Source organism: Pomacea canaliculata, linkage group LG1 (assembly GCF_003073045.1).
Source record: "Pomacea canaliculata isolate SZHN2017 linkage group LG1, ASM307304v1, whole genome shotgun sequence".
NCBI lineage: Eukaryota > Metazoa > Mollusca > Gastropoda > Architaenioglossa > Ampullariidae > Pomacea > Pomacea canaliculata.
Genome location: NC_037590.1, coordinates 27,597,231 through 27,622,459, shown reverse-complemented (window position 1 = coordinate 27,622,459; position 25,229 = coordinate 27,597,231). Strand labels below are relative to the sequence as shown.

At 36.2% G+C, this 25,229-nt stretch overlaps 1 protein-coding gene across 6 annotated transcripts; it reads left to right on the top strand.

Annotated features, from left to right (window-relative positions):
* Nucleotides 1-71: 71 nt before the first annotated feature.
* LOC112558950 (V-type proton ATPase 116 kDa subunit a-like) lies at nucleotides 72-25,151 on the top strand. Of its 6 annotated transcripts, XM_025229740.1 has the most exons (25): nucleotides 104-208; nucleotides 321-350; nucleotides 1,579-1,731; nucleotides 2,406-2,484; nucleotides 2,975-3,072; nucleotides 5,579-5,707; nucleotides 6,248-6,348; nucleotides 7,227-7,353; nucleotides 7,504-7,586; nucleotides 8,416-8,509; nucleotides 9,162-9,374; nucleotides 9,562-9,712; nucleotides 9,875-10,014; nucleotides 10,839-10,978; nucleotides 11,335-11,425; nucleotides 11,802-11,920; nucleotides 14,658-14,809; nucleotides 15,284-15,390; nucleotides 15,665-15,769; nucleotides 16,346-16,408; nucleotides 19,730-19,759; nucleotides 21,415-21,510; nucleotides 21,676-21,793; nucleotides 22,758-22,932; nucleotides 23,929-25,151. In XM_025229740.1, exons 3-25 carry the CDS (start codon nucleotides 1,618-1,620, stop codon nucleotides 24,029-24,031), a joined length of 2,628 nt encoding a protein of 875 aa, XP_025085525.1. In that variant the 5' UTR covers nucleotides 104-208; nucleotides 321-350; nucleotides 1,579-1,617; the 3' UTR covers nucleotides 24,032-25,151. The 6 variants fall into 6 exon arrangements, with proteins under 6 accessions (XP_025085509.1, XP_025085551.1, XP_025085516.1 ...); XM_025229724.1 differs by lacking the exon at nucleotides 321-350 and having other exon boundaries at nucleotides 72-208; XM_025229731.1 differs by lacking the exon at nucleotides 321-350 and having other exon boundaries at nucleotides 94-208; nucleotides 1,541-1,731.
* The last annotated feature ends 78 nt before the right edge of the window (nucleotides 25,152-25,229 follow it).

The window sequence follows — 25,229 nt, the reverse complement described above, 5'->3', positions numbered from 1 at the left end:
TATCATAATCAAATTTTTTTTTTAAAAAAACACTCTGGTACTGCTGATAATTAACACCGAAAATGTGTTACGGCTTTGGCGTACTTTGTTCATGTTTTCAGACTTTTGACAAGTCACATGACACTAGGCGGACAGCAACAGGTGACAGGTTGATGGACAGTGACTAGCCCGTGTCAGATTGCGAATAAATCAGAGAGCAGCAAGAAGGGTGAGCTGCATCATTATTCAATAGCTTACTGTGGTTGTGATGGGGCAGTTAAGTCATTTATAGCGTGAACTAAATATGATGTATTTCTCCTAATTACTTTTTTTGTCAACAGAAATAAAAGCGGGCGTATCCTGTTCGGAAAGTAAGCATGCGGATCCCTGATCTTCCTTATGTTATAAATGCCGTGTTGTAACAGATAAACAGAAACATTTTTTTAGTTAGATTACAATATTCGAAGTAATCTTTAATAATGGTAAAATATTGTCTACAATCGATAAGCACTACTAAATGCTCAAAATTGTTAAGTGTTATCATGAACGTTATATTTAGTTCGTGGTGTTATTGTACTTATTACTACAAATTGTAGTATTTATATACACATGAGTATCAGGGTTTATAGCAACGATCGCAATGTAGATTCAACCTGATGTCTTACATAAAGTTGTTTGTCAAACAATGTCACGATTTTTACACTCGTGCGAGTGAGCTTATCAGTGATATGAGTGTGAAGTTTTTTTTTAGCGAAGAGTGTAGATAGGGGTAAGTGGGCAGTGCTGAAATTCGCGCTACCCAATGAATTTGTCATATGACATTTCTTCAGGCATGGTCTTTCTTAGTGAAGAATTAAACTCACTACTACTTTATTAACATTTCGCTAAGCTGCACAGACCAGCACAGTTAAAATACCAGAACAGGTAAAACAAAGCTGCCTTAAATTCTAATACTTAATAGTGATTTTTTTTATCATTCTAACTGTAGATGCTTAAAAAGATGTTAACATTTTTTTGTTGGTTGACTAAAGTATAAGAAGGTAGAAAGTTCTTAATGTCAAAATTTAGAAGTCAGTCTGCACAGCTTTGAATTTTCAGACTGAAGTGTTTAACATAAATATTTGTTGAGTGCTGTACTCTCAAAAGATCTTTAAATCACAGTTCAGCCAAAGTCTTTATATAATCTTTGGCCCAACCCAACTTTGTGTGGTGAGAATATATGCATATGTGCATAAATTTACTTCATATATTTTACTTGTAAAATTGATATTTAGATGTAGTGTCCATGCATGCATGCCTATTGGTAATACTATTTTATATCTGAAGTAAATGTGATTGGAAATTGTGTGCAAGTATATATATATATACTTTAACCAAACCATTTATGAAAATTTTACTGTAAGAAAAACCATCATATCTGGGGTTCACTTTGGCCTTCATTTTCACTGAGGGCTGTCTTAATTACAATTTATAGTAGTATTTTTTAAAGTGTCAACCTTTTTTTCTGCATATTTCTCAATTTAATTATTAATAATCTTTAAGCAATTTTGCAATGTTTTAGGTATCTTCCAAGTAATAGGTGTTTCTTTTCACTATAAGGAAGTATTGAAGTGCTTAATTACAACCCCAGTGACGAAGATGTCCATCTTCCGGAGTGAGGAGATGGCCTTGTGCCAGCTGTTCTTGCAGTCAGAGGCTGCTTATGCATGTGTCTCTGAACTTGGAGAGATTGGCATTGTTCAGTTCAAGGATGTAAGTATTCTTTTTTCTTTTGAGAAATGTTAAAAAAATATTTTGTTACAATTATGAAGACTATTCAGGGTGCAAAAATTTCTCTTCGAATGACTAATTTTGGTCATTGCAGCATAAGTCAAAAGGTGAATGAATAGTTCTAGTCTGTTTGCAATATATAAACCATGAAACACTGCAGCTCTCACCTGCATTTTAGAAGATATCAAGACCTTTTTTCCCGCAGTGTTACAAAAGTAGACACAGTTATGCTGCATTTTATTAGTATAAGCTCAAACTCCTGCATTAGCTGCGATCTTCAGTGACATCACAAATTCTAAGTTAGTTCAGTTCATGTGTATTTTTCCTTAAAAAAAGTTTTAAAAACTCATTTTTGTTAAAAACAAATATCAGTGGTGGCTAAGGAAAAAATCCTGAACTGTAAAAATTGAAAAAAATTCTGCGAATGCAATAAATTAAAGATATTCTGTTACATAATCAGATAACATGGGGAATTGGTAGCTGAATTGGGCCATGTCTGCTATGATAAATTATGCTTTAAGAGAAGATGGTAAGGAACAATAACAATAGTTGCACTTGTAAGAGATGAAATTTATGTAGAAATTCATTACTTTCATTTTAAATGATTTCCATGATTTTATTATAAATCAGCTGTTCATTGTCCTATTTTGTTGCAGCTAAACCCAAATGTGAATGCATTCCAGAGAAAGTTTGTGAATGAGATAAGGCGATGTGAGGAGATGGAACGCAAGCTCAGTAAGTAACTACTGCTTTTCTAAAATCTGCTACAAAGTATGCTCAAAATAGTTTAATAGTTATAAAATCATGTTCTTAATATTTAATTTTAAGTAAATTATATAAAATAATATATATATAAGGAGGTAAATAATGCAGATATCAGGAGATTGCTTGATATGTTTATGTGGTTATGGCCTCAGCCATTAGGAAAGCTGGAAACATGTTAATTAAGCAAATTATTACATGATTTTGACTTTGTTTTGTGCATTGTGATGTTTGTAGGCATATATCTAGAGAATGGAATAGGGGTATTCACCCAGACTTGGAGAAAGAATACAGGAAATAAGCTTTACTCAATCATTAAAAAAATTAATTTATAATCTACTAGACCTGTCATAATGGTAAACATATTAATATGATCCCTCTAATGTAATAGTGATTTCTGACATGCGGTAAAAAAAAAATGATGAGGCAATTTTGGCATAATATAAATACAATTTTTTTTTAGGATATGTTGAGAAAGAAATTCGCAAACAGAAGCTGAATATTTATGACAGAGGTGAAAATCCTAAGGCTCCAGCACCAAAAGAGATGGTGGATCTTGAGGTGATCTGAAATGTCTTCACTTTTTGGGGAATATAAATTGATGATTTTTATTTAATCATATTTCCTTTTCATGTCCAGTTTCAATAAAAATTAAATATACCATGGTATTTATGTTTATAAATGAAAGATTCTTCAAATTATTGTTTCTTCATTAACTTTACCAGATGACCTGACAATGAGTAGCTTAGGGGTTAAAACTACTTTTTAACCAAATGAATTATTGCCCCTGGTCAGTGTGATTAGTGTCCCTGGGTGCCAGAGGCCCAGCTGAACTCATGTGTTTCCATCCCAGGTTTCCTAATGAGCTCTGCAAAAGAGAGTTCCCCAGTCTTTTGATTAGCTTCATGGCTATACTACATGCACACTTTGCTGGCGTCACATTCTCCAGCCTACATGCTTACAGCTTGACTGCTTGCACTTGTCAACTGTTTACTTGAACTGTTTGTTTTTACTGAGACAAAGAATACATCTAACTAGAAGAAGAGATGGAGAGTTAATTTTCCCCCAGTTTAAGGGGATAGGACTCAACTTTTACCAGCCTGGCAGGTTAACGCAGCTTTGAGAGTGTAACATGTCTTACTACTCGGGTGTCCTTGAGGTAACTGGCTTCCACTGTTGTGAGCTTTCCTTATTCCTATCTTGCCTTCTTTCCTTATGTAGCCAGCCTTTTTCCTGCTACTAATGACCACACATGGACAGTGCTTGCTGAGACTTTGAAATCAGTTAATAAGCATAAAAAATGTCCTTCTCATTGAACTATGTTGCTGTGACTGTTTAGTACAATATTTTACTTCTGGACCATTGTCTGGTCATATTAGAATAACATAACTCACATTTTTTGCAGCAGCTGAGGACAGCATTTCAGAATGCGTTTCAGCTCCTTCTTCCTCTTTACTCATCTCCCCTTCACACGGCTATTGAAATCTTTTTTTATCAGAGGTCTGCTTCAAACCATCAGAGTATTTCTCTCCCTGATCCTTGCCTCACTTTGGCTTTTTGTAAGCTTTTTACCATATGGGTTTAGCTAGTTTTCTGTTACCACCCCTTCCATCAACCCTGATTTAAATTTGGTGTACTAGATGGTCGGTCAGTCTTCCCAGGACCCATATGTCCATTCTATGTTGGATGTCTCAGACGGATAGGTTATTGAGATGGGCTGTGGCAGTTCTCTCCTTTTTGGACCTTGGCATCAAGGCCTTGTTTTCCATAGCCTCCAGTGTAGTTACCAGTTCCTATTCCTCCTCACTTAGAGGGGGAGCAGACTTTGCTGGCATTCTTAATCATGCAAAAGCATTCTCTTATATTGACTCTGGCTTTCTTCTGAGCACAATGCATACCTTTCTGTGGCCTTGGTTCTGAAGAACCATTGCAAACCCTGGCTCCAGTCCATGTCTGTTGCTTTGCCATCTTTATATGCAGATGCCTCTTTTAGTCTCCCTCCCACCAGGTATGATGACATCAAGAGTGAGGATCTGCTCTTTGTCTTCCAAGTCAAACACCTTCAGCTTTGTTTTCTCCCCCTTTTCCCCTCATGGCATTGGGCTGGGTTCTTACCAGTGTGAAATTAGGTACCAAAGCAGGTGACAGAGAGATCTTCCATCTGGCCTTAGCCTCGTCAGCAAGGGTGTTGGAGTTAAATGCCTTGTTTGGAGGATTCTACCTGCAATTTAGAGACTATAGGTCTGTACCCCTGCTCACTGGCCCATCATTTTTGCAAAAAATCAGCTGCCTTCTTGTGGGCGCAGTAACCCAGTGTGTCTTGAAGAATCAGTCTGGGCATTGAGGATTTCTCTTCACAGGTACCATCATCTGTAAGATGAAAAGTCCTAGATATTCCTCGGTCCTCATTTGCTTGACCTTAGACACATTTTTGCACAGTCTTTGTCCATATGGATCAAAACTATCATTAAGGATGTTTATGAACATCTGTCATCTTCAGTGTCTTGCCAGCTTAAAGTCTGAGCACATGAGGTGTTGATGGTGGTGACTAGCCTAACCTTCCATTGGAATGTGGCTTTGGTTGGGCTGATATCATGACCTCTGTTGGGTGGTGCTCTGACTGTCCCATCTTGGCTTCACGTAACACCACAGCCTAACTTTACTACAGGTATATTGCTTGGTCTAAGAGTGTGGTTTGGCAAACCCACCTTCTAACAATTGAGTTGTCTCATAAAGTTATTGAAGAAAGAAAAAATTCCTTGTGAGCTGCAGATGAGCTGATGAGAAATGCTCTCCCAGCCATCCTTGCATCTGCATGTGGTTTGACAAAAAAGACTGCTGTTTTGTGGAGCTTATTATAGTGGTCTAGGGCAGAACCATTTGGGTTCAGGGATAATAATTCATTTCATTAAAGAGCAGTTTTAGCTTCTAAGCTCCTAATAGTCAGGTCATTTAATTACTGTTGAAGAAAGATAATTTACAAATGAGTTCATTTTTGTTTAAATGATAAATAATAACTGATGTGATAGTAAAAGACGAACAAAGTAGTTTCTGGTCATAATTATAGGCAACATTTGAAAAAATTGAAAGCGAACTACGGGAAGTCAACACCAATAATGAAGCACTCAAGCGCAATTCTCAAGAGCTGTCAGAACTTAAGGAAGTCATGACAAAGACTCAGTTATTTCTTCATACTGTAAGTATTGCATTTCATGTATTTCTTCGCAGATCAAGAGTCTTTTTACATTAGATATATATAGTGCACAGAGTAAAAGTCCCATATGCCTTTTTCATGTTCCTTTGTAAAGTGTCTTCTGTACCTGTATTCTTTTAAGCATGTTTAAATTCTGTTTAAAACATAAAAGCAGCAACATTTGCTAAGCCATCTCAACTTAGTTTTCAAATGGAAAAGCCTTTCAGTAAAGTTAGGTGCATGAAGTATCATACAAGTTGATTGTGTTGATACTTAAGATATTCATCCTAAAAAAAAAAAGATCTACAATCTTGCACTAAATAATAGCAAATGCCTAATTTGTATAGTGCATACTCACGCTTGTTAGGAGAGTGTTCTTAGTGTTTGAAACAATGGACATGGACAACATACGAAGGAATTGAAGGATGAACAACAGTACAGTTGAGGGTGGGGAAAAGAAATAGCATTATGTGGACTGTTGTTCAATGAAGAGGCGTGTTTTCAGTGCACTTTAAAAGATTCAATGGTGGATTGTTCTTACAGCATGGTGAGGATCTTCATAGCATGGTTGATGACATGCATCATGAAACAGCTCCAGAGGAATCAGCTATTACAACAGGACATGCTGCTTCAATACAGCTAGGGTCTGTAGGTTACTCACTAAAAGCAAATGACTAAAATGAGACTCAAGTTAGTGTTATTGTTTTGTGCAGTAAGTGTGTTACAGAAAGTAATATAACCTGACTGTGGAATGCTCATGAGACCAGAAGTTCTTGTACAGTCTTGTAATTAATTGGGCTTGGTTTGTAATGGCTGATATATCAATTTGATTAAACTCACCATCCATGGCTGCATCCTGAAACACAGAAGAAAGTACCTAGTCCTTTACATTATTTTAAGTGAAGAACACCTATAATCTTGAATCTGAGCAAAGTGAGCTTGGTAGCTTTGACAGCTTTGGCATGCAGCCAATCAAGGAGAATAAGTCAAAGTGTGCATCTCTGAATGTAGCTGGCCTAGTGGTAGAGGAGCGTTATGCTTAAAGAGTGAAACTAATTTGCATGAACTGTTCTGATTTCATTTCCAACCATATAAAGCCATTTATAAGCCATAAGAAAATGGCTGCGTAGAAGTTAAAGGGAAAAAATGATGTAAGGTATCTCGTCCCTATGCTCCTCGAGGAGTAACAAGGAATAAACTAACAAGGTAACAGGAAACTGTAGGTTTGTTACAAAACAATTGAAGTGTAATCGGTTGCTTGATCATTAATGCCAAGATTGGCATTGTCCTCTAGCAGCCTTCAAAGGGATTGGGCAGCTTTTTTCAGGATTACTTTTGCTTGTTGTTCCCCAAGATAAGCCTAGACATATTTTCTTTCAAGTAACCAAGCCCAACACTAGATCTTGTTTTCTTCGTTTCTTTAATCCCCTCCATCTGCTGTTCTCTTGCTCTTAGTCAGTCCTTTTTTTCTTCTATTTTCATTAACCTTTCTAATCCCACCCTTTGTTACTAACATCAACAGGTTTGTTGCTGGGGTGATTCCAAGAGAAAAGATGCCAGGTTTTGAGCGTCTCCTGTGGTTTGCATGCCGTGGCAATGTGTTTTTGCGCCATGAGGAAATTATGCAACCCTTGGAAGACCCTGTCACTGTAAGTACTCATTGTCTCTTTACAGAGTTGTCATTTTCCACATTGCCTTCTCCATTCAGAGAAAGGTATTGTTGCCTGATAATTTAAATGTGTTTCAGAATTTTCTATTTCAAGATGTTTACATGCAAATCCCTATGCTGGTATTTGCAGGGGGATCCTATTCACAAGAGTGTTTTCATCATATTCTTTCAAGGAGAACAGCTGAAATCAAAAGTGAAGAAAATTTGTGAAGGGTATGACATCTTGAGAATTTCTTTGCTTTGCAGAAATATTAATTTTTTAAAAATACGCTTCTTTTGCAAACTTGCTGATCATGAGGTCAAGCTCCACAGTTTTGCAGAAAGACTGAGTCACAAATAGAAACAAATTTAAAAAGCAACACAAGCGCTCAGGAAAAATCACATAAAAGTATTACAAAAACATATTCAGGTGGTATTTTATAATGAAGAGTCATAAGAAATAATGTTTTTCTCTTAATCACACCTGGATTTGTGGAGAAAATAAAAGTATTTCTGAAAATAGCATTATCTGCACGAGTTGAATTCGAAGAGGAAAGATGCAATGCTTGGTAAAAGAAAACAGACAAGAGTACAGTACAGTACATTCTTGGAACAAGTGTTTTATAAATCACTACTTTGATGCATATCAATTGCTAAAAGTGAATAAATGTGAATTTGAATCACATGAAGTGATAGGTTGTGGTAAACCATTAATTGATGAGAAGTCAGTCTCAACCTTTTTTTATCCAAAAGAAGTCAAGAATCACGAATCCAGCATGCATCAGAATGCATACAGTAAATGCAGATCTAAAAATTGATGGTGAAATAAAAGTAGATCGTGAACTCATAGAAAATATGAAGGGCTTATAAATATAGTACTTGCATCTCTTGTTTAAAAACCTTTAGCTTTGAAAATTACCATATTACTGTCACATCTAAAGAACCTCACTGTTATTAAAAATATTTTTATAAAAAGTGTTAATGATCTTGCCCTCTAAGCACTAGGCACTGGTCTTATGGGATTTGTATTGGATATATTGTTTTTGAAAAATTCTGTTCACAGATTCAAAGCAACCCTATATCCATGTCCTGAGGCACCACAGGAGAGAGAGGAAATGTTAAAGGGAGTCAATACACGACTGTATGATCTTAAAACTGTGAGCCTAGTTTTGCCTGCTGAAGACAGCTTTAATTGATTTTTTTATCTTTGTACTCAAAAATTTAGTCATCAATGAATTCCATGTTAAATGTTGAGCCTACAGCTCTTAGCCAGCATCGGATTTCAGTTGCTTTTTCTTTAATATATCAGCCATTTGTCAAACTTTAAAAAAAAATCTAGGACATGTATGAATTATTTTGACCCAGAAAAATACCATTTGATCTAAGAGGGTATAAATGACCTCCATGCACTTGCCTCCCACAGACACATGCCAATATACCTCTCTATATGGTATGAGAATTAGTGTCTGTCATGTTCACAGTACAATGTCCCTATTTAACATTAAAGCCCAACACCAGGAAATAACTTTTGAAATAGTATGATAAACATTTCCAGGCCTGTTTACCTTAATAGGTTTCCCATTATTATTAGGGGAAAATCCTTAAAATTACAAGAATTGCTGTGAAGGTCACAGCATTATATTTGTTTAACCTGGAACTGATTAAACAGACTAAATCAAAATAGCAGGTTTTTCCTTGAAATGATGTGCTCCTTGTTACAGGTGGTCATCCTAAGGGTAAACATGTTGACATTTCTAAGCTTGCCAAAAGAATTATTTGAGGTAAGAATTATTTCTGTTTTAATGAAAGGTCTTGAGTCAAACTGAAGAACATCGCAGCCGTGTGCTGGTTGCAGCACAAAAGGAGATCAGATCATGGATGATCAAGGTGGAGAAAATCAAGGCCATATACCACACTCTCAATATGTTCAACTTTGATGTCTCTCAGAATTCCCTCATTGCAGAATGCTGGTGCCCAGTCAATGCTCTGGATGATATTCGTGCAGCCCTGAAAACTGGGGAGGTTAGTATGACATGAAGCCACAAAGATCCTTGGTTTTGTTATGTGATATAACACTCTTGTTAGGTATTATGGAAAGAGAAAAAAAAAACTTTCAGAAACACAGTTTTACGTGTTTGTTTCTGTGAAAGAAAAAAATCTGCCAACTACAAGATCCATTGACTATTGCCTGTTATGTGCTGTATTTCAGAAAATAAGTGGCAGCAATGTGCCCAGCATCATTCAGACTATGCGCACCAAAAAGGCACCACCCACTTACTTCAAAACCAACAAGTTCACCAATGGCTTTCAAAATATTGTCAGCGCATATGGTGTAGCCACTTACCTGGAGGTTAATCCTTGTAAGCAAACTCATACTGATTGGATTGTTTGGATTTGATATTTTCACAAAACTTGTATGTAGAATTTTAGAGAAGTTTTTGAGGAAATTAACAAATAAAGTATGCTTCTTGCTCAGATGTTGGCTTTATTGGTAAACAGCTGTTGGTTTAACATGTCTGCAGCTTTGTACACCATCATCACCTTTCCTTTCCTCTTTGCCATCATGTTTGGCGATGCTGGCCATGGTTTCATCATGTTTTTGTTTGGCCTGTGGATGGTTGTCACTGAAAGACAGCACATGGCAAAGCGCTCAACCAATGAGGTATGTCATTTTTGTCTTGTAGAGAAAAGTAATTGTGGTGTGGTGTGTTTGTGGTGCTGATTTAACAGAGTTACTAGCATATAGAAGAATATTGCTTAGGGGTTAGAGAATTAGTGTCTGAACACGAAGGCACACTGGTTCAATACCTGTATGGCACAGCAAAATTTCCCTCAGTCAATCCAGCTGCTAGGAATAGGTAGTTGACTCTGTAGAGGGTTGGATGAGGTAAGGGAGATGAGAAGAACACAGCTCATAAAAATCAGGCTCGAACAAACTTGTGATCTCCAACATCTCACCAACAACTGAACAAGGTGAGGGGACAGCATTTTACTAGCATGTGATGAGGACAAAAAAAAAAAAACTAAACAAAAAAGTCTTGACCAGTGGGTACTATGTGAATTATGGAAATAGAAAGCCATTGATGGTCTAGGACTGGATCAGTCTACCATAACTTGGAGGGCATTTCACAGTAATAAAACTGTGAACTCAAAATCTAGCATTAGTCAACAGAAAAGGTCCTATCCTCCTTTCAGAGCAACAGCTGACATTATCAGAATCTTTCATAATGTTTCTACATGGACCCACAGGATTCTCTATAACTATTGACTTGAAAATGTTTTTTAACAGTTCATGGATTCATGAGATTCAGATTTGTATGCAGGCATAATAAATCTACATACATCCTCTTGGCAAACCATTTTTGATCCATTGCTTGATCTGTTGTTTATTTTGAATATAAATGCTGAAATTGAGAAGAGCTATGCTCAGAACTATAAAAACTTACCTGATTGCCCAGTTGCTATGCAATTTCATTGGAATTTCAGATATGGAATACATTTTTTGGTGGTCGCTACATCATCATGTTTATGGGTCTGTTCTCAATTTATACTGGGATGATCTACAATGATGTTTTCTCTAAATCCACAAACATCTTCGGCTCATCTTGGTCTGCAGCAAACATCAGGCAAGACTAAACTAATTACCTGCTTTAAATTTATATGCCTTTTGTGAGGACTGATGCTAAGTTAACAATAACTGCATAAGTACTAAGGGGGTTGGTGGGGGTCCAAAGAAGGTAGTACATAAGGTGGTGAAGGTGTTTTCATCAATCCTGCGTTTATTTCACCATTCATCTTTAAACATGGTTTGTTCACACCATGCTGACCCAGTAGAGGTTGCTTATGATGCCTCAATTTATACTTTATCACTGTGTGTTGTCTGTTTCATTTTTGCATTTGTTTGATGTCATTGTCTAATTTGACTACCATGAATGTTCATATGTTCTAAGCGGTTAGTTACTTTTTTCCTTGCATGTTACAGTGAAAATGCCCTGGAAAATAACGAGATGCTGACACTGGATCCCCTCATATCCTTCAGGAAGCACTACCCTTATCCAATTGGAGTTGACCCTGTATGTTAGAGTGTTGTTCACAGTTTCATCAAGTACAAATAATTTCCTCACATTTGACTGGTAAATCACATCCAGTGTGGGGCTGATTTTTGTGTTTTTTAGGTAGGGCATGGGCCAGAAGAGGTAATATTTTCTGCATAGAAATTATGATTCCTGTGATTTTTTAGCATGTAAGGCTACTGAAACGGGAGCTGAGCCAAGACATGACCTTTGATATGGCTCCAAACAGCTAAAAATTAAGTCTTTGTGTGGTTAACTTTCTATTTGAAAAAGTTTTGAAATCTCATCTTTGCCAGGAGGATTTTGGTAGTCAATAGTAAGTGTTGAAAGAAAAACTTGTATGATATTTTGATGCTTTGGATTTTTCTGTTCACAGGTCTGGCAACCTGCCAAGAACAAGATTGCATTCCTCAACTCCCTCAAGATGAAACTGGCTGTAATCATTGGTATAACTCAGATGTTCTTTGGTATTTGCCTGAGTTTCTTCAACCACCTGTGAGTTCATATTTGTCATTCTTTTAGTTTTATCAATTTTATTACAGTTCGTTATAGTGAACAATGTGTCACTAAACCAGAAAGATCTGACTGTAAATTGCATTCTAATTTCATCATTGAAATTTCAAGTTACATCAAGTAAGGGAGATAAGGTATGTACTCGTAACTCAGGGGAAGATGGTACAACAATACCCCATCCTTGAATTCTATATTTTAGAAAACTTTTTTACCTTACCAGATGACATGACCATAATAAATAATTTACTTTTTAATTATGGAAGATTGATTCCCTGACAGTGAGCTGGTGCATGCCTGCCACTGGTCAGGTAAACAACAGCCCTCAGACAGCTGTAAAGTTCAGTTTTTGTGTTTCAGCTCTCCAGCCTTCTCTTGCTGTGCTTTGCTTTGTACCATAGAATGTTGAAAAATACCAGACAGCTGCTTATGTCTGAAGTGTGAGAAAGTGGCCAGCTTTTCTTTATTGTAATTTATGGATATTTTTTGTCAATTTTTTTTTCATGGAACCATCTGGCTGCTTCCTGCTGCTACCTTCCTCTAGTGCTGCTTGTGACATACTGTCAACAAGTTTCCTGTTCAATTAACCAACATTATTTGAAGGAAAAAAGAAGCAGAGACTTGTTAGTAGTGCTTTGTAGTACTCAGCGTCATTTTGTCTGCCACAAGAACCCAGAATGAAGGTTCCAGCTGCAGGGTGTTTAAGTCATCACACAACTGGTACCTTCAGTGTATGTTTTGTACTTCTTCCTGGTCATGTCATGTGCAGAGGTTGGGTGGCTCTCAGTTTCCAAGTCTTTCTTTGAGTCTGGAAGATTTAGTTGTGGTGCAGTGTAGATCATGGGATTTGGCTCACATGACACAAATGCTTGAGCAGAATGTTCTCACCCTGCCCTCAACAGGAAAGTGCAAGGATCTCCTATGGAGGGGTCCCTGCTTCCTCAGTCTTTCAGCAGATATGTCAGACTTTTTACCAGGTGCAGGTTGACATCTTTGCCACATGCTGGGATGCAACATTGTCAACTTTTGTGTCTCTGGTACAAGGTCCTCAGGCTTGGACAGTCACACCCTCTCCATTCCATGGAATAGAATAATGGCATATGCATTTCCACTGATTATTCTGCCACATAAGACTCTGGAAGATGACTGCCAAGATACTTCTTGTTGCCCTCTTGAGATGGGAGAAAGCATGGATGACTGATTTGGCAGACATGCCCCTCAGTGTGCCATGGGTCCTGCCAGTTCTCGGCTCAAGCTCATTTTCTCAAACTGTCCAGGTTTTCACTTCTCTACCTCAGAGAAGCTGAACTTCGCATGTGGGTGTTTTCTCAGCAGCTGTTTGCCTGAGATTCTAATACTGAGCGTTAGAAAGAATTGTGACTACTTGTTGACCCTCCAGTCTAAAGACATACAATAGAAAGTGAAAAGTTTTTTTTCTAGATGGCAACATACTTCACCTGGTGCTTGAAGAGATTACTCCTTGTCTAACAGACTTCTTTCTCTGATTGTTCCATGAGAGGCTTGTTCTCATCATCATGAAAGGCTACAGGGTGATGCCGTCATCTACCTTTACCATTTACCGTGTGGGATGTTGTACTTACTAGGACATTATGGATCTGCTGACTAACCTCTCGAGAGCGACCTTCCTCTTGTTCCCTCTTTCTGACCTGCAACTTGGCCTATCTAGACATACTTAAACTCCAAGACCTATGAGCCTCTGGCATTGGCATCATTTGACAGGTGTTACAATCACCTACAGTCTGATGTGTGCTCTTTCACTCAAACAAATAAAACAAAGAACAGATTTTGCTGAGGCTTTCCCGCCTAGCACGGGCGGTCCGGTGGTGCAACAGTTAGCATCTGTCACCAATACAGTGAGGGGCTGCCCTGGGTTCAGCTCTCGTTTTGGGCATGCTGTTCTTTCTCTGCATGTGGCATCTGTTTACAGGGCTGGCTGCCTTACCGTGATATAGCCAGCTGCTGGCTCGGCGTAGAACACCAATTCTCTCCCCCACCCCCCACCCCCCACCCTTCCTGCCTAGCACAACATGCAAATAATCAAAATTAGTAAACAAGTAACAACCTTAAATTCTAGAGTTCATTGTGAATGGTAGTATATATATATACACACAAAATATTTATACTAAATCTGGGCACAAACTTCATGGTTTTTGATTATTTAGTCAGGCCTCACTGCAATTCAAGTCTGTCAAATCTGTATACCTCCCATCTTTTGCAATTCTACACTTGTAAGCTTGTAAGACCAATTTTGTGTAGACATTGTCTATCAGGAATGGAAGGCAATTCAACATTCTTATATACAAACTTTGAGCTTTCGCCTCTATAAGTCCCTCGTAGACTAGGAGCTCACACAAGGTTACAGGTACAGTTTCATTGAGTCAGCACTAGAAATAGGTTCAAATGAAATGTTAAGAACATGTAGATCATGAATCAAGATAAAAAAAATTATTTTTTTTTCCTCAAAGGAATAATTTTATGCTGGTCATGAATATAGCAGTGTAAGTTTATAATATTGTAAGGGCCACCTATACACAAACATTTTTACAAACTTTGTATGTTAGCCTTTTCAAAAAAGCACAGTGCATTTTTTTTTTGTGTGGAAAATTTACCTTAAATGAAGATTTGTTACAGATATTCTACCTTCTTTCTTCTTCCTGTTCATTATCCATCATCTTAATAAAGAGTTTGATGTTTACTGCAGACACTTCCGACATTATCTGAGCATTTTTGTGGAGTTCATTCCTGAGTGCATCTTCCTCCTGTGTCTCTTTGGATACTTGGTTGCTTTAATCTTCCTGAAATGGGCAACTATTCAGACCGAGGACTCCCAGTGTTCTCCAGCTTTGCTCATTCGTAAGGATTTATTCTTTAAAAATTAATTTCTTTTTTATATTTTACTCATTTCTGTATAAAATATTTCATACATTATCATAAAAGATGTTTTAATCCTTGACATAATAAGGAGAGGGGGTCCCTCGGAGGACCCCAGGGATGACTTATAGTGATCCTGCCTTAATAATAACTGACTTGATTTTTCAACTAATTTACTCTTGATGAGTTCCGCATCAACGTAAGATAACTATTATATAATTAGACTTATAAAATGTGCTTTCAAACAAGCATAAAAATCAAATTCAAGCATGATTTAACCTTGTAAATGATATTGTGAGAATTTTATCATCTTTTTTTTTCAAGAAGGGAATAAGGTGAACAAAAAAAACCCATCTTCAGACTTAGAATATGTTACACGATTATAAAACCATGAAAATAAATCACAAATTTGTGTTGCTAATTTCCTTTTGTGTTCTTCTTTGTCATGTTAAATAGATTATATCAACATGTTCATGATGACCTATGTACAAGTACCAGAAAGGAATAGTACTGACTATGCATTAAAGGTCAAGTGTTCACAGTGGATCATTTATGACGGCCAGGTACAGTTCTGTGAAAATCTGACAGACAAAACATTGCAAGAAACATTTATATGCCTATTTAGATGCACTGTATGTATATTAATTAGTGTCTGGTGACAAATGGGAAATGAGGAAAAGAAGCCAAATGTTCAAAACTCGTACAAGATGTAAACTAGCTGATGTAAAGATAAGCGAATCAGGATATGTGAAATGTTTTCATGTATCATTCTTTGTGTTGCATACTTTAAAAAGTTGTAGCTATTAAATAAAATAGAACTGTTGTTTATGATTGCAGCAACCTCTGCAAACAGCGTTTGTGATATCTGCTGTTCTCTGTATACCTATTCTCCTCCTTGTCAAACCCTTTGTTGAGCGAGCCCAGCATAAAAAAAAGATGAGGGTAAGTGCAGAAAAGCTTTAATGATTATCTTACTTGGATTGCCTTACTAATTTAGTGAACCACGTGTCTGTGTGATGTATTCATCGAGCTTGAGCAGTCTAATTCCAGTCTTATTCCCTTTTTTTTTTAATGGGTTCTTTATTTTAACCAGGTTAGTTACAGGCACTTTGTTTGTAAACTATGTTATACCTATGCATTCTTTGTTTATTTTTTGTGTTTCTGTGATATTTTCACTGCTGTCTTTGATAGAAAGAAAAATCCCAGACCTTTCTTCATGTAGCACTTTAGGTCACAAAGTAGATATCAGCATTTTTAAGTGCAGCCACATTCTTGATGAAGCAAACCTATAAGAGATTGGAGCAGTTGTGCTGATAATTTGTGTTTGAAACCTGTAGCCTTCACATTTTAGAGATTGAGATAATGAAAGTACTGTGTGTCTTGGCAATGTCTTTAATTCAAATCATAAATCAATTTTATAGTGGTACTAGTGAAATAGAACTCTAGTAATTCGCCATGCAGTAATTCAAGCCAGGGTGACAGGCAGGCTAATTCTGATTACTGTGTAATGTGCTGCAGATGGCTGCCCACTTGGGAGCAACTTCTAGAGATGCATTGCTGCAAAATGAAATTACTCCTGATGTAAGTACTTCATCTCTTTTATCATCACCGTACTCAGTCAAAAAAAACCAAAAAAAAACAACACATTTTAAAAAAAATATTAAATACTGCATCATTCATATTATCCAACATTTTGCAGTTGCATTGGGTAATTCTGTGTAATTTAGAAGTTTTTCTGTTCACTTTTTTACCTGTACTTTTTTTCATGAATTACTTACTATTCCATGAAAGGGCAAAGAAAACACAATGATCTACTATGAACCAACAATGATACACTCCATTCTTTCAAACCAGAACTGATATAAAAATAATCATGACACTGACAAGCAATAAAACATGTTATCGTAGATTTGTGGTTAGACTTGCTGAGGCATTTGTCCATAAATTTCTTTGGTTGTTTTTTTTTGTTGTTTTTTTTTTTTTGTAGCATTTTTATAATGAAGCCTGCATTCTTTATCAGCGTGACCCAATCTTTTGATTTAAGATTTTAAGTACAATACAAAGATACCAAACCATTACAAAGCTTCAAACACCAGTGGAAGCTAAAAGATAGGCATAGACCTATCTGTGTGTGGACTGCCACTTAATACAGATAGCAAAGATGTGGCAGCTTGGTCTTAAGGTTTTCATCTAAATGTTGGCAACTAATCATGCAGCCGGGGAGTTTCACAAAATGCACAAGAAAAATTTTTGAGATTGTTTTGAACCAGATTGTCTCTGGTCAATTGTAGTGATATATAAATAGTATATTGGTAAAACACACAATTCTTTATCTAATTAATATGACAGTGACAACTCAATTTGTAGCTATAGTTTCTGTGTAATGAAAGGCATAATTCTTTTTTTTTTTATTTTGTAATCTGAACACTTGTGTAGAGTGCCTTTAAAGACTTACTAAATGGCATTTAGTCATTTGATATAATTTGACACATTTGCATGGCTAAGAAACCACGTAACATTTAGTCTGGAGGAATATTGTCATAACAGTAATCATCTTAGATAGCTGGAGAAGGGTGTTGGAGGTGGTAAGCTTGGAAACAACAAGAAGTCAAAAGGCAGAAAATAGTTCTAGATCACAAAACCCTTCCAAAACAAAATTATTGTCAAGGAAAAGTTGTGTTGTGAACTGGTATTCTGTCCATTCAGCTAGTATTTTCTGTGGAATCTGGCCCATATATCTTACAAACTAATGTTGAGTTGGTTGAGTTGTATGATATTCAGAAACCTAGTTCATCTTTCAAGCCTGTGTTCAACACATCCGCTGTTGATTTGGGGGTAAGTGCATGATTAGGTTTGCACCTGCTTTGATCCAGTAGCTCTACGTTGCCAGTTACTGCAATTCTTTACAGCATATTTGCCTCGGCACCTCCAGGTATTTCATGTTACCACCTGCTAATATTAGGATTTATTAGTGAATTCATGTTTTAAGAAATGCATTTAGATTCAGTTGTACAAGTGCACTTCATGAAACCAATTCTTTCGTAAACAATACACAGACATTGGTATGAATATGCAGTTACTCCAAAATCATTCACATTTATGCATGCAAAATGCCCCTAATCTGCATGCATGCACTCAGAAATACACCTATACATGCACAGACCTAGACACATAACACTCACACAATGCACAGGTTTCTCTCTCTTTTTTTTTTCTTACATTTTTACTAACATCGCTACACCTCAACAACCTGATTTTAGTAAAATTTGAGTCAACTTTAAATTATTTTCTGTTTAATAGAGACTTAAATGTTAATGCCTAATTTTTAAAAACCGATTTCAGCCTAGTTATGCCTTATGGCTACCTGGGTTAGGTCATAGATCTTGCTGTACTACATCCAGTTGGCTTCTGGTGGTGGTGTGTATTGTCAGTAATGGATTTCATTGTGCGTTAAAACCTCTCAACTTTATTACTTTGCTGAACCTTTGTATCAAGAAAAAGTCATGCCTATGCAAGTAGACTGTGTACTATATGAGGCTGATAAAGGTGTTGACTTTTAAGCTAGATTCTAAGAAACCTGTAAATTAGACAGGTTTATAATCCATAAACTTAGAATAAGAGTTCATCTTTTATTTTGTCCTGTTGTGTTACAATTATTCAGCTGTAAAGAGAGAAAGGATTTAATCTATGAATATTTTTTGATAAATGGTACAAAAAAGTGTTGCTGCTTAGTAGTGTTCCTTCATATTCTCCTGTTGAATAGAATGTACGTTGCCAGAACTGCAGAAGTTTTGTCCAGGCTTGTGTGGACACCTGTTGTGGAAGTAGCAGAATATTTGGTCCAAGCTTGTGTGAACACCTATTAATTGTGGAAGTACCGGGATATTTGGTCCTAGACTGCAGAGTATTGCTATATTCTCATACTCAGCCTGCCATCTACTCCTGTACACGTTTTCTTGTTGTTGGTCATTTATTCATGATATCCAAAAGCTGATGACTGTTGGCATAATGCTTTTTCAAAATAAGTCTGTTCTTCTTTACCTTTGGAATTTGGGGCAAGAATACTTGTTTGTTATTGCTGTTACGTACTGTCCAGTTAAAAGATTTAATATGCCATACTGGATGTTGTAAACTTAGAACATTATCATATGCCAGTATACTACACCTTGATGAATTTTTGTTCACTTATTAAAATTGCAGATGTTACCAGTCTGTGTTGACAACTCTTTTAAAATGCACATCTCTCAGTTCACTTTGGGTCACTTTTGCAGTTACCAGCATGACATTATCTTTTATTGACATTTTCTTGACCTATTCATCACTCGTGAGAATAAATTGATTCAAATATTTATTTATTGGACAAATGTTAAGTTGATCTTCATTACAGACTTTTTGATTGTATTTCTGGAAGTGTGCTAGTTAAATTTATTTTGTTTGTGTCTGTCATTTTAATGCTAGTTTTCGTAGTTTCAAACCACTATGTTTTCACGTGAAGATACATCTACATGGTTTGATTTGTGTTTTAGTGTTGCCACTTTTATTCTTTGTGTTCTTTTTAAATTCCACATGAATTTCATTTTATTGGGATAATATAAATTTTCTTAAGTTAATACAGTTTTTTACACTCATGGAGTAGTATTTTGACCAGGCTTTTGGAATTCTGCTTCCTCAGTTTGCAAGCGTTCAGCAGTTCCTTTTATCTTGCTATTGATTGTGTGATTGTTTATGTATGTAAAAAGTAGACAGTATGTTCCATTTTCCTCATGTTTAGATGTTAAAATGTAACTGCGTGTCAAAAGCTGTGGCTCTTGTTCCTGGATTAGAAAGTTTCTATTAATCATCATTGATTATTGTTGATCATCATTGATACTCTATTGTGGTGTTATTATTTTTCTTATATAGGCTGTGAATCCTGGCTTTGAGAGAGATAAGGTAGGTTAGTGGTGAAAACAAGGTGATAACAAAAGTGTGCATACTGGTTCATGCATGCTTGCATGTGCATGGTCTTACCTTTATGAGCTCACTGTTTGTGCCTTCACATGGATTTTATAAAGGACCAAAAACACATACTACACAGTTTCTTGATTATCTGTATTGATAGATATTTGGATGTCGGAGGTAGTGTGTAACCTGCATTGTAATGTATCATTCTTAAAACAGCAGCATTTCACACTGGATTTTTAACTATGGAATGGAAAACTTAGGAAAATGTTAAGAAATTGAGACAGTTTTTGTGTTGTTGTTTAGTGGGATATATATTGGATGGATCAAATAGTATCATGCATGATGAGACTAAACAAAGGCAATTGGGAAATCCTAGATACTTGAAGGGATAAGTAATTGCACAGTGCCTGCTAACATTTCGAAAGATAATTAGTAGGGTTTTTTTTTTTAGGTGAACTCATTTAAGCATATCATCTTCCTACCCTGTTAGTTACATCTGGAAGCTGCAACGTTATGCACTTTTTCTTTTCTTTCTTATGGACAAGCATCAGGTCTGGTTGAACCTAAACATTGTTAAGTATACTTCCAAATAAAATAGTCTTGATGGCACACACTTAAACATAAAAAGATGATGCATAACTTTACAAATGCCGCTTGATGGGGTTTTTTCCCCCCATGTAGCTGCACTCTGCTTTCTTCAGGTAAGCAAGTCATAGTCCAAAGCAGAAAGTGTGTATTAAGCCTTAATAACGAAGCTAATTTAATTTAAGCTAGTGAAATATGGTTATGGTTATTTCTTGCATGTGCTAAGAGGCTGTGGGATGTGGTATCACTGGTGTCTGTTTTGGCATGGCAGCTGCATGGCATGATCTATAAAGTTCACATTAGAACTTGTTCTGGAGACGTGACAGATGCTTGAATTGTTATTGCTTTGACAGATTGCTTGCTTCTATTTCTATCTTATTATTTCCTCACCTATACATTTTTTTTAAGTCTGGAAGAAACCAGTTCAGCATTAAAAAAATGCTGTGATCATGAGAGTTGGTTTGCTATAGAGAACATTATTTTGTATGTAGATACAACAAATGACCTTTCAAATTATTGTAATCTTCCTTTAGGAATAAGTGTTTATATCATCAGGTCAGTCAAATATCTTATGGGTCTGATATGAAGATATTAAATGGTCACTCCAAAGTGGTACTGTTCACATGTTTAACTAGTCAAGGATAGGTAGGCTGGGTCAAACAAGAATCTTTAAATGTTTATTTTTAATATTGTCTACCAAATATTTACATATTGCTGCAAAAATTTGAGTTTAATTTAAAAGAAATGCTATGGTTCCAGTATGGTTTGCTATGTTATCATTAGTGACTATATAATGATTTAAGTGGGAGTTACACAGCTGCATCATTCCTGGGATTCCTGCGCTTGATAGTTGTTGATGCTGCCAGCTTTTCTGTTTTCTTTGGATTATTTCAGATTCTATTCAACATTGTTTTATATGGATTCTGATGTGTCTTTTACAGTTTTGTGAAATGATTGTGTAACGCCAACTGTTAACATTCTGAATAATCTTACGAACAGGTGAGAGAGAGTTACCAGAAGGTGCATGTACTCTAGAGTATTTAAATTTTTTTGTGCAGACTGATAATGTGTCCATTAACCGATCCTCACCTTCTGGTGATGTTGAAGCTGCGAACAGAACACACATTGTCATGGAGGATGATGAGGAAGAAGAGGTGAGCGTAGCTGCAGAGAATATAGAAGTGCTATTTTTGTGTGCATGTTCCTTATTGTCATTGAATGAAGTATTTTCATTAGCACATCTCTTGCTGTCATTCTCATTTGCTATTCTATCAGAGTTTGGATTGTAGATTTTTTAACTAATATTTTTGTGGTTTCAGTTTGACTTTGGAGAAGTATTCATCCATCAGGCCATCCACACTATTGAATTCTGTCTTGGGTGCATCTCCCACACAGCCTCTTATCTTCGATTGTGGGCTCTCTCCTTGGCTCATGCTCGTAAGTTTCAGTCTTTGTATTGAATGTGAGCCATGTCATCCTGCCTTTGATCTTTTGTCTGTGAGTTTCTATTCATGTGGAATGTGATTAGATAATTACATTGTAAACCTTGTCACTCTTTCCAGGAGATCGTGTTTCAAACCAAAAAGCAAGTTTTTATTTTGACAGAATGATTTAATCTGCTCAGCTGTGTTCTGGAGAACTTCATTCTTTTTTTTAAAGTATAAACATGCACTTTAAAGACCAGGTCAAATGCAAAAGCATGTTGTGCTCTGAAGGACTCCATTCTATGGCACTAATTAATGTCTGGAACTGTTAATTGCAACAACAAATGTCTTTTGAAAAATGTAATGTGTCACTGCTGCAGTGAAGTATAGGAACAGAAAAACAATGAATTAAGATAAAATCATGTTATGCACCATTTATTGCCAAGTGGCCATTTTAGTGTAGTAAGACAGTGGCTGAATTTGAACAATGCATGGCTCTTCTAATGATAATTGACGATAATAGCTACTCGGTTATCGGTGATCAGTTCTTCTCAGCATGTTGGTAAAAATGTCTGAAGTGATATGGCATGGGTTGCAATGAACAGTGACCCAATGTGATTTTCAAAATTTACTTGTTTTACATGATTTCTGCAGAAAATCATAACATACGGTTTTATAAGGTCAGCCAGAAGCAATCTATTTTTAAAAAATTTTATTATTTTTAACAGTTCTGCAAAAAAATTAAGTTAAAACACAAACTGTCAGTCATCAGGTTGAGGAGGTAGTTGTAATTAAGATAATCCTTATACAGCCAAATACATCCATGAAAAAATTTTTAGGTCATAACTAAGAGGGGGTCGTAATAGGGAAGGTCTTAATGAAATGGTTTTACTGTACCAGTTTTAGTCCAGAGAAACTTATGTTAAGTGCATCTTTGGAAGCAGTATGTATACATACCATGGATTACTTTGTGGCAGAGCTGTCAGAAGTTCTCTGGCAAATGGTCTTCAGCCTGGGTCTAAAAATGGACATGAAATATGCTGGCTGCATCCCAGTCTTCATCCTATGGTTCTTCTGGGCAAACCTGACAGTAGCTGTTTTGCTACTCATGGAGGGGCTGTCAGCCTTCCTGCATACACTTCGTCTTCACTGGTAACTATTATTTACCCTGTGCTTGTGCTCAGCTTGATGAGATATATGACTGCACATAACTTTCCATTTTATGATAAAATTGTTTTTTGAGTTCGTGCATCTTCAGCACAGTTACAAATAAAACATCGAACAGATTTTATCTACCACATGGTGTGAAAATGTGATCCTTGAAAATAACAGAAGAGTGCTGGCTTGTAGCAGTCAGTGATGCATTGTACTGCAGCTGACACACTGGACAAATCTGTAGTTTCTTAAATTTGTTCCTACCCTTCCCCAGATATATATATATGTGAACTACAATGGAAATAACTTTTATGAGTAAAAGCTTATAGTGTTTTTCTGTAAGTTACTTCCCTCTACTTACATTTCCAACATGGATATCATAAATGTAAGTTGCCATAAATCTTATGATTTCCCTGATTATTTTTTAATGATTTAAGTTCCCTAAAATGACTTAGAAGCTGAATTTTGTACTAAAGCTTCGCTGACACCCTACTAAAGAAATATTTTTGAAAAGCTATTTCAGGTAAGTATAGATTTTTGTATTTTGAAAAATGAAACAGGTAATGGTACAAACAGCTAATTTTCTACATAATTGGATGATAAAATTGCACTTTAAATTATATTTTGTGGCATAGTTATTTTTCTGTATATTTCTTTAATGGAAGAAATATGGCAAGTTGTGGCCTGCAGGGGAGGTAATCGCATGGCGGTTTTTTTTTTCTTTTAATACTCTAGTTCATCTTTATTTAAAGAGAAATTTTTTGTCTGCTCGTCCACAAATTCTGACTTATGAATTACAAATGGTACAAAAATGATAGGACTGATGCTATGGTGAAACTCTGCCCACCTGTGGATTAGAGCATGCAGATATTGGGCTGCAGTGCAAAGTCTAGGTCCGACATTGACCCGTATATTTTCAGGTTTGTTGGAATTATAAATTGATATTGTATATATAATGAGTGACTTCAGATGTGTTTGTCTGGATTGTTTCAGGGTGGAATTCCAGAGCAAGTTTTACAAAGGTGAAGGGTACATATTCCAACCTTTTGGCTTCAAGGAGATCCTCAAAATGGACTCTCTAGAAGAGTCCAAATAGATATTGCATGGAGTAGTGGACACCATGCAATATAACGGACACCTGCTTCAATGCTCAGCTGTAACCAGTTGACACAAATATTGGGAAAAAATGGTCATCTCAGTAAAACATCTATTGCAATCTTCTGGAAAACTTTAATAACTGCCCTTTGCTTTTTGTAAACTTTTCCCCTATTTCTCAACGAACATTTGACAAATAATGGACATACAGGATCATTGGGAAAATTTATTTTTCTACAGTTTTGAAAACTTGAAAAGGTCTTACCTTTATGCTGCAGTTTTTTAAATTCTCACCAGACCAAGATTTCACAATTTTCTCTTCTCATACCATCCAGCAGTCATGTACATAAAAGAATAGCAGTGATGTGTATTAAGTGAAACACAATTTAGTTCATTTACAGAGATTATCAAATAAGAACCAACTCTTTAACAGACCAGTGCACAAAATTCGTGGCCAAGACTTTTATTAAATTCTAGTTTGCATGTGGGCTTTTTGTCTGAACAAAACATGGCATTCTGTATTTTTTTTTTTTTTTTGGACTCCATCATGTGATGTACTGCAGCTGCAGAGGGCCTTGTGGAATGTTTTCATGTTTTGCAATGATAAAATTATTTTGGAAAGTTTATTTTATTGTAAGTTTGGTTATATGCCTATCTAAGCATGAATTTAGACATTCCAGATAAGAGCAATTTCATGAGGTAACATCTGTGATAATCAAGGAATTATTACAAGGAACACTTGACATTAATATTCAGTTTTTAGTAGAGAAAGTCTTCGATCATGACTAGATTCATATGCTGCTTGATGTATGAACAGCTATCAGGGTACTTGCACTTATTTTTATACTCTTATTACATATACTTGTGGTCTGTTGGGTTAGAGTGTCAGATAAGTAGCACAACGCAGCTACTTAATTTTTTAGTATTTTTCTTCTAAAGACAATGATGTGCAGTTCTATTTCACAGCTATCATTCTGCACATTACCAAGTCTTTCAGATTTTATCTTGCTGAAAACACTGCTGCATTCTTTGTTTAAAACAAATCCCTAAAATGTGGTCTTTCCTGACAATATTTTTTGTACTTGACTGTATATTCAGAAAATAAAGTCTGCATTCTAGCATCACTGTGTGGTGTTAAAATTTACCATATATGGAAAGATCCTATGTTACCATATTTCTGAGAAATCAAAAGAATTTTG